At 44.2% G+C, this 10,002-nt stretch overlaps 1 protein-coding gene across 1 annotated transcript; it reads right to left on the bottom strand.

Moving 5' to 3' along the window:
• Positions 1-3,627: 3,627 nt before the first annotated feature.
• Positions 3,628-8,571, bottom strand: TOB1 (transducer of ERBB2, 1). Its single transcript, XM_055407545.2, has 2 exons — positions 8,265-8,571; positions 3,628-6,594 (listed from the first exon to the last, which is right to left on the bottom strand). Exon 2 carries the CDS (start codon positions 6,450-6,452, stop codon positions 5,424-5,426), a length of 1,029 nt encoding a protein of 342 aa, XP_055263520.1. The 5' UTR covers positions 6,453-6,594; positions 8,265-8,571; the 3' UTR covers positions 3,628-5,423.
• Between the last annotated feature and the right edge of the window lie 1,431 nt (positions 8,572-10,002).

Genomic DNA, 10,002 nt, shown 5'->3' with positions numbered 1-10,002 from the left:
GCAACCAGTGAGAGGGAACAAAGCATAGAGCTTAAAGAGCAAGAACTCTGGAACAGACTACCTAAGTTTGAATCTGAAGTCTGACACTTATTGGCCATGCAATATTAAGCTGTGCCTCAGCCCTCCTTAGGGCTTCCTGGATGACTCAGTGGGCAAAGAATCCACCTGCAATGCAGGAGACTCAGGAGACACAGGTTTGAGCCCTGAGTCGTGAAGATCTCCTGGAGGAGGGCATGGCAACCCACTCCAGTATTCTTGCCTGGAGAATCCCATGGACAAAGAAGCCTGGCAGCCCATGGTCCATAGCATCACAAAGAGTCGAACACAACTGAGCACATGGCAGAGCTCCCTTCTGTAAACTGGGTTAGAACTGTGCACAGCAGAAAGTGATATTTAAGTGTCTGTTAACTTTAAAACATTAAAAAAGTATGTGTTGTATTAATTTTCCAACATTGGTTCTGGGTCCTTTATTCTCTAGGTCTGCCAGGGAATTCCTGGTCCTAGGTCCCTGAAGCATGAAGATATCTTCCTGTGGGAGTTCCCTGGTGGTCTAGCGGTTAAGATTCTGAAGCAGTGTCCTGAGTTCCAGTTCAGTACTTGGTCAGGGAACGGAGATCCCACAAGCCATGTGGTGTGGTTAAAAAATAAATACATAAATAAAAAATAATTTAAAAAAATTAAGAGACGCTTGCTCCTTGGAAGAAAAACTATGACAAACCTAGACAGAATATTAAAAAGCAGAGACATCACCTTGCAGACAAAGGTCCATATAGTCAAAGTTATGGTCTTTCTAGCAGTCATGTAAGAATGTGAGAGTTAGATCGTAAAGTAGGCCACATGTCCAAGAATTGATGCTTCCAAACTGTGGTGCTGGAGAAGATGCTTTCTAAAGCATCTTAGACTGCAAGGAGATCAAACCAGTCCATCCTAAAGGAAATCAACCTGAATATTCTTTGGAAGGACTGATGATGAAGCTGAAGCTCCAATACCTTGGCCACCTGATGTGAAGAGCTGATTTAATGGAAAAGACCCTAATGCTGGGAAAGACTGAGGTTAAGAGGAGAAGGGGGTGACAGAGGATGAGATGGTTGGATGGCATAACTGACTCAAAGGACATGAGTTTGAGCAAACTCAGGGAGATAGTGAAGGACAGAGAAGCCTGGCATGCTGTGGTTCCTGGGGTTGCAAAGATGGTCAGACATGAGTTAGTGACTGAACAACAAGAAAAAAAAGAAGATATCTTAATATATCAAAAAAACTGAAGAACTCTGATCTAAAGTGAACTCCTGGGTCAAATTGATTAAGCATCAGCTGATTGGCATACTAAACAACAGAATGGGTTTTATTAAGCAATGGCAATTTTACTTCCTTGTCAGACTTTTTCCTTATCTGATCTTGCACTAGAGTACTGTCATCCTCCTTCAGACAGGTTTATATGTTCTAGTCAGGCAATGAAATATATTTGATGTGCTGTGCCTATCCTATGGCTTCCTAGGTGGCTCAGTGGTGAAGAATCCGCCTGCCAATGTAGTAGAAATAAGTTTGATCCTTGGCTCAAGAAGATCCTATGGAGTAGGAAATGACAATGGAGTAGGAAATGGCAACCCACTCCAGTCTTCTTGTCGGAACATTCCATGGACATTGCAAATAGTCAGACATGATTGAGCAGCTAAGCACACACACTGAGCAGGCACGAATGTCTATGCTATATTGTTTGTGTAGGAAGGTCTCCAACCAGCGTTTTACTTCATTAGCTTAAGTACATGCATAAAGAGGTACAGTTTATCCTTGAACAGTATGGGTTGTACTGTGTGGGTCCACTTATATGGGGATTTTTTTTTTCAATAACAAATATTATAATACTACATGATCTGCAGTTGGTTGAATCCTCAATGTAGAACTTAGAAGGACTGACTATAAGTTATACATGGTTCTTCAGCTGAGTGGAGGGTGGGTGCTGCTTCTAACCCCCATGCTGTTCAAGGCTCAACTGTACTTCATTTTCTCTGTGCATTACACTGACATTTTAAAATACCCTAAGTTCTGGACATTTGTTAGAGTAAGTCAATTATAATATGGGTAACATATGCAAATAACACTGATACACGTTAGAAAAACATTTTAAACTCAGGATACCTTTTAGATTCACCTTCAGAAGTTAAGACATTAATTACAGTAAGCAGAGATTATTATCTTTGTGTGTGTGTGTGTGTGTGCTAAGTCTTTGATGATGTGCAAGGGCTTTCTCTAGTTGCAGCGAGCAGGGGCTCTTCTGCAGTTGTGATTCATGGGCTCCTCATTGCGGTGGTTATTCTTGTTGCAAAGCACAGGCTCTAGGCTCACGGGCTTCAGTAGCTGTGGTGTACAGGCTTCGTTGCTCCTTGGCATGTGGGATCTTCCCCCACCAGGGATCGAACCTGTGTTCCCTGCATTGGCAGGCAGATTCTTATCTACTGTACCACCAGGCAAGTCCAAGATTATTATCCTTAAGGAGGCATTTTGACTGAAGGCTTCATTTTGCCATCTAAGATAGGTTAAAGTTATCTAAAGGAGATTTAACAATACACCTGATTTTAGAAAACGGACAACAAAGGAATATTCTAAAATCAGAGAACTACTTTTTGGAATCGTCATCTTCACTCATCAATGATCTATGTACTTTGTAAAGCAGCATTTTAGACACCAAGATAGGGCCATTCAGAGGCTGCCACAGTATAGTTACTGAAGAGCAACCTTCCCCGCCCCCCGCCCCTGCCAAAAAAGGAAAATTCTATTAATATAATTAACTCAACAAAACTGTCAGCTAAAAGTCTCCACACATAAGGTCAAAAAGTGTGATGGCAGTGGGGGAAAAAAGACTAAGATGTCTTTTCTAAGGTTTTCTAAGTTGTGCTAAACAAAAGCACCTTTAAAAATTTCCATTCCTTATGAACAAAAAGGGCATGAAAACAAAGAGCCTTTGTTCATTCTTTGAAAAAAAAAAAAACCTCAAGGATACCAAGCTCAAATCAATTTCAAATCAACTAATTTTCTTGAACCCAATCATGATAAAACTGAGTTAACGTTTTCAGCACCAAACCAACATATGCACCAATATGAAATTTCCCTCAGATTTTTTGTCAGTACACACATACCCAAGATATGAAAGTCATACATTAAGTTCAATTATTTAAAATATGAATACATACATATTGTGTGTGTTAGTCGCATCTGACTTTGCGACCCCATGAACTGTAGCCCACCAGGCTCCTCTGTCCATGGAATTCTTCAGGCAGGAATACTGGAGTGGGTTGCTCAGGGATCAAACCCTGGTCTCCTGCATTGCAAGCAGATTCCTTACCATCTGAACTACCAGGGAAGAAGCCCTGAATATATGTATTAGTGTTCTTGATTGTTACAAACTCTATTTTGTGTCTATTGGCCAGTTGCTTTTAGAAAAAGTTAACTTGAGCCTTTCTTCATTTATAAAGATACTAGTTTTCTTCCAAGTTAAGCCTATAACTTTATCCAAGTTTCTAGCAGAAACTAGTATTTAAAACTGTTACTCTGATCGTTCTTTTACAGCTTTTCAAACTTGATCACAAAAGCACATAATTGATAGCGTACGAAGAAAAATCTCTCCCATTTCCAGTCGCTATCTCAATACTTCTTCATAACCTCATTCTGTCCACTAATGGACAAAGGCCTCACCATAGAGCTGACAGAACAGCTTAGCTCTGTTGTTTTCAGGGCTTGTTTCCTTAAAACATTTTATTCCTCTAAATTACAAGGGTAACAGACAAAAGGCTTCTGTACACTGGTGTCTAAAAAAAACTCATTTGAGACCAAATTTATTTCACAAGTAACCTGGACAGTGCTGGTTTCTCACTAAAAAAGCAGAGAAAGTTATTCCAATTCAAGACAATTTTCTAATGTCAACACTGTATCAATGGACATTCAAACAGTGAAATGATTCATTATTTTAACAATGTGTCTCACCCTTGCAACTCCTGGGCTAAAACAAAACAAAACCAAACCTCCCTCCTTAAGGAGCCACTACAATTTGACACATTATGACTAATCTTTGAAGTACCAAACTAGGAAAAAACCAACCCAAAACCTGTGTGTAAACTTTGATAGGAAAATGCATGGAAATACTAATATTTAACAACCTGTCCAATTTTGAATAGATGTTAATCATAAATTCTCCAGTTACAATGACTAGTCTTTAAGTGTAAGGATCAGTAAAAACAGACCTAAATCATCTTTTTTAAGTAGTCAGGTGAGCTGCTTTGTCAAGCAAGTTTTCTGACCTATTCATCTCCCATGCAGAAATAGAAAACTGATCCAATGATTTCCTTCTCCATATACATTTCAAATAAATTCTCACCTGACTCCATCTTAGATGTTAGTGTAACACAATTTTAATAAGGTTGACTTGCCTTAAGCACACCACCCTTGTTGCAGGGAGACATGTGGACAGTTAGTTGCTAAAAACAAAGCTGTCCCAAGCGATGCTCAGGTTAAGCACAACTTTTTATATGGCAAGCTACTATCTGTGCCCTAGTAGAGCAACTGCTTTCCATTATAACTTTGTGATTCAATGAGTCAGATCTTTCTGCTGTATCAGCATTTACAACATAATTCCAGAATTAGATCTTTGGCAAAGACTTAAAAAGAAAGACCACAATAAATGTTTTTAATTTTAAAGAATTTTAATACAAACTTAATATAAACTATTTCAGTCCCTCTTAACATGTAAGACACTGACTCAAAATACTTTTATACCATTTTTTCAAGTATTGCACAATATAGGTACAAAATTAATATTTACGATTACATTTTCTTCCATAATATATAGCAAAAATTTTTAAACTTTAACAGAAAATACTTTTTTTTGAAAAAGCAAATATTTGTACATTTTAATTCCACCACTAAAGGAGTATCCTGTACACAATTTTTAGAATAGGTGATGTCTTTGAGATGGATATTTTACAATTTCAGTAAAAAAAATACAACATGAAGCTGCTGTCACAGATCACTGTAGTAAAAAGATATAAATGCAATACCATGTCGTAGAAACAATATATATATCCTCTGATATTTTACAAACTTTGTACTAAATTAAATTATACAATTAGAAAAGACCAATAAACCCACTTATTAGTGCCAATTTTTTATAAAAAAAAAAATCAGCCATGTCCTTGCTATATCTTAAATACTGTAAGAGGCCATATCTGAGAGTATACTTTAAAATATACAGTCAGTATAAAATAACTTTGTGCTTGGTTGGTAATGAAAAATGATGCATGTTTTATTTTTGTAACCAAGCTTGAATGTATCCTTACTATAAGCTTTAAAAAAAAAAAAACAACTCAAGGAGGTTATTAAAAAAAAATCCCCCTTGGGCCCAACCATTTTAACTTGTACATTTTTTTCTTTTTTCAGTTAGCCATAACAGGCTGGAATTGCTGGTTAGAATACTGCATGTTATTTAAGCTAAAATTCAAGCCATCTACAAAAGACTTCTCGTTGAGGCCTCCATAGGCCGCAAATACATCAAAGGCATTACTGTACTGGAGAGGACTGAGGTTAAGGGGGCTGTCACCTGGGAACATTCCATTGGTACTACTACCTTGACCCTGCATATTAGGAAAAATAAATTCCTTGGCATTAGGAGAAAGAGCAGAGGTTTTCTGCTGTTGCTGCTGCTGTGGTGGTGGTGGCGGCTGGGATGGCTGCTGCTGTTGCTGCGGCTGCTGCTGGTTACCCAGGCCAAGCCCATACAGAGAGTGCATTGAGGAAGAGATGGCTTTCTGCTTCAAGAGGTCATTCACATTCAAGCCGAGGTTAATAGGAGAAGTGCGTGCAACCTTGTTGCTGCGGCCACTATTCTTCATTTTGGTAGAGCCAAACTTGGTGGCAGCGAAAGTGGCAGTAGTAAAGGTTAAAGGCTGAGTGGACCGGGGCATGAAGGTGGGGCTTACAGCAGCAGAGTGACCAAAAGGAGGTGACGGAGAGCTGGACACTGACGAGGCTGGGTCACTTATGGGCATAAAAACCTGGGCCTCTGGGTTAAAGCTGTTTTTGATCTCCTTATCCAACTCGCATCCATTTTCATTATTATCATCCACATAAAGCACCTTCACTGGTCCCTTTTCACCGATCTGGTAGGAAACCTCAAACGGGTCGATCCAAACACTGAGATCCTGTGGCAGATTGCCACGTACATCATCAATGTCCAAACCACTCTCTTTGGATGCCTGTTCAATCACCGGGTCCACTTTCTCCCCGATGTGTATACATCTAAACCCTGATCCTTTGTATGGCTTTTCAGGATACCAGTGCCCTTCATATTTCTTCTTAAGAAGTCTTTCAAGCTCTTCACCAAAAATGTTGACACGTCTTCTGGGAAGCTTATTATACAGATATGAAATAATAAAATTTAGTGCTACTTGGATTTCAAGCTGCATAGCTGCTATGCCACAAAATTAGGTTTGTGTTTCCAACTCCCCCCTAGATACACACAAAAGAGTTCAGTTTGTGGCAGAGAAACAAATTTTCATTCAAAGTGCTGGTATTAGTAGATATCCTTCACCTCAAGTGGTCTTGTTCCTTAAAGAAAACATAGAAAACAAAAGAAAACATGTCCACGTAAGATAAACGTTAAGTTCCACAACCTTTTTTTTACCCCCAGAGTAATTTCAGTTTTGAAAAAGTCTAATACGCTAGAAAGTCTGAAAAATCTAATCAATACAAAATGTATGAACTTACCAACAGAAAATTGTCTATTGAAGACCAAAATCTCAGGAAAACGAGATCTACAGTTTAAAATGTGCAAAACAAAACCCTCATATTTACTTTCTGTTTCTGAATAGAGTTCTAAGAGGAAAAACACTTTCAGAATATACAGCATATTCCCTCTTTTCCTTCTTGCAGTTCTCAAAAGAATATTTATTAGAAACCATACTAAGCACATCTGTCTACATACCTATATATGCTTGTTTTAAACGTTGGTCATACTCCTATTCACTAGCTTAGAAATGAATTCTGTATTTCAGTTCATTTTGGACATATACTGCTTAAATCTGCTTTATTGTCCAACAATCCCAAAATGTGAGATGTAAGGAAAATTTTCAAAGTACATGATACAACCTCTTCTCTATACTATTTAATGTATATTTTTCTAAATCTGAAAATACTTCTTGTTCATCAAGTATAACAAAAGAAACAACTTCAAACTCTACTGATTATTCTGTTTAAAGGGTAGGGTTTCTGAGTTTTATTCTGATTTTCAAAACCAACTCCCTCTCTCACGATAAGAGGCATGTACGATAAGGTCGACCTTTAAACGTTTGCTGGATCAGCACTGGGTGGGGATAAGGAAAGATCAAGGGCAAACAAGATATTTGCAAAAGGGATCTATCTGTACACTTGGGTTGATTTAAAAGGACATTAAAAAAATCAAGCTGGTATTAACCCATCTGTTTCATTTTTCATACTCGTGGTGATAAAGGGGAAAGAATCCCAGGCTGCCCCCAAACTACCAACACTTTCCAAGCTCGTGTGCTGGCAAAGGCAGCTGATTAAGCCAAATTGCGTGAAGGTGCAGTCGAGCGAAATTCAGGCTCGGAGAAAGGTAGTTTCAAAGCAACGCCTTAAAGACGGGAGCATGAAGAATTACATAAACAGCCAGTTGGGTCTCATTAGATTTCTGCTCACAGCCTTCGGAGCCAAGCGCTGCAGCAGCAGCGAGAGGAGGAGGTGGTGGAGGAAAGCGACGAGAAATGGAAAAGGGACCACTCGGGGCCGGGGGCTGGACACCCGGCGGGTCGCGGCGCCGGTCGCACCAGGTCAGCCGCTCCCCTCCCCCCGCCGTAACCCGACCCGCCGCTCCCTGCCCCCCACTCCGAGGTTCCTGGGACCCAGCCAGAGTCCGGGGAGCACCAGCTCCTCGGCACCATTTTCAGGCCCGGCGGCCCCGCGGACTCCTGCGTTCCCCTCGAGCTCGCCGCTGCTCCTGGGCGCCTCAACCCCCGATCCCCTTCAGCTCGCCCCGGACAGCCCTTCCCCGGTGACCCTGCCCGGCCGAGCCCGACTTGCCGGCCAGCCCCGCCTCCGGGGCGCGCCGGAGACCCTAGGAGCCGCCTCAGACCGGGTGTCGGGAGCCGGTCCCCACCGCGCCCGGGCCGCGACGCCGCCATCCCGAGCCCCGAGGGCCCGGGGCTCGAAGCCGCTGCCTCTCCTCCTCCTCTTAAGCCCGTCCGCCGCCCCTGGATACTTACGGGCTGCTTCCACCACAGACCCGGCCGCTGGGCGGAGAAGGGGAGGCGGGGCGGGGGCAAGGAAGGGTCGGCGACGACGAAGTGGCCGGGCAGACTGCACGCCGACGCCGCCGGGAGGAGGCTGCGGAGGACCGGGACCTCAGGAATTCGCCCCTTCTGGCTCGGGGTGGCAAGGACGGAGTCAGGCGAGCCCGCTCACTTCTCCACACAGCCCGGTGCCCGGCCCAGGGTGCCCGGTCTAGTGTCCCCGTAGAGCGCCCACTCCACGCCGGGCCAGAGCTTCACTCTTTCTGCTGCGGCGCGCGCCCCGCCTCTCGTTTTATATTCTCCCCACCCCCACCCCCTCCCGTAGGGATGCGCGCGCCCGCCCCGCGTCACACAGCTCCGGGTGGCGTCACCATTCCCCGCCCTCCCAGCCGGTACCCTAGACCCAGGCCGCTGGCTCCGCCCCTGCCCTGCCCCCGGACGCCATTGGTCAAGTCCCGCCTGCCCAAGTCCTGACAGGCCGCGGAGGGCCGGGTGGGCAAGGCCACACCTCTTGGTCTCCAGGGTGGCCAATGAACCGATGATCTGCCAGACACTGTGGGCGGGATTAAGAGAAAATTTGGAAAGGGATTGGGGGAGAGACATGCCAGAGAGGGCGACAGAAGTGGTTTGGGGCGGCCGACTCTAGGTCTAGGCGGAGAACTGTGGAGGAGGGGGGAGGGGAGCGAAGCTGGGGGCGTCGCGGCGAGGTGAACAGGGAGAAGAGCCCAAGACCCCGAGAGGGAGGGGAGAATGGACAAAGAATGTGGGATTGTGGCCGAGGAAAAGCCCACTCGTTGACGCGCTAACAAGTATCAGCCTCCATTGCACCCAGGAGAGTCCAGAAAAAGGGGGAACTGTGAGAGGGACTCTTGTACTGATTGAATATTAATCACCTCAAGGGCCTAGGCCAACTGCCATTCACAGAGGGGCAACTGCAGAACCCAAAGTTGCCGTGCCAGGCTGGGGGTGGGGAAGGGAGACCACCTGGCCACACCTCCCGCCTAGGTGACAGTTTAACTGCCTCCGCATCCCACACCAGACCTCCCCGTGCGACCCGGCAGCAACTCGGATGTGGGGGTGGCTTGAGACTAAGAAGAACCACATTTTATTCCGAATGTCCCAATCCAGGCCTCCATGCCAAATTGTGTACGTATATGTGCATATATACGCATGCGTTTATTTCTAGCGCCTACCTTAACGTAAATACACATAATAAACACGGTGCCTTCTTGTGTTTTGCGTTTAAGATAAGTTTCATTTGAAATCTGGGCGAGTACACAGGGAGCGGGGAAAGAGGGCCTCAAAGGGGGCGGGCAAGCTCTCTTTTCCACAACCTGCAGCAGAGAAATACACGAAGTTACACTGGGAGTGGAACCGAGAGTCCCTCTCCGGCTAAAAATATTACTAACGGGTAGCAACGACGCCTGATTGGCCACCCTTCTCCCTTAGCGACAGGCTATTGGCTGTCTGGTATCCAGGAGACCGACGTCAAATTTGCACAGGGAAAGGCGGAGAGAAAGTCTACGCGGAGAGAAGGGTAGGAGAAAGAGAAGCAAGGAATGAAAGGCCGGTCACCTGGCCTTCCCCTCGCCCCATTCCTGTGCACTTCAAGAAGTGCTTCCTGGGAAAACAAGTGGGTCTCCGCCTTCCCCTCAAAACGGAGAGGCCGGCACTCTGAAACTACCATAAGGAAGTTAAATCGCAGTTCACC

Source organism: Moschus berezovskii, chromosome 20 (genome assembly GCF_049115385.1).
Source record: "Moschus berezovskii isolate FMDL1 chromosome 20, NW_MosBer_1.0, whole genome shotgun sequence".
In the NCBI taxonomy this organism is placed as follows: Eukaryota; Metazoa; Chordata; class Mammalia; order Artiodactyla; family Moschidae; genus Moschus; species Moschus berezovskii.
Note: the sequence above shows the minus strand (reverse complement) of the source record. Positions and strands in the feature narration are given on the sequence as shown.

What these genes read in the sequence shown, in the direction of transcription:
- TOB1 (XM_055407545.2), bottom strand. Translation starts at nt 6,452, where the DNA reads ATGCAGCTTGAAATCCAAGTAGCACTAAATTTTATTATTTCATATCTG.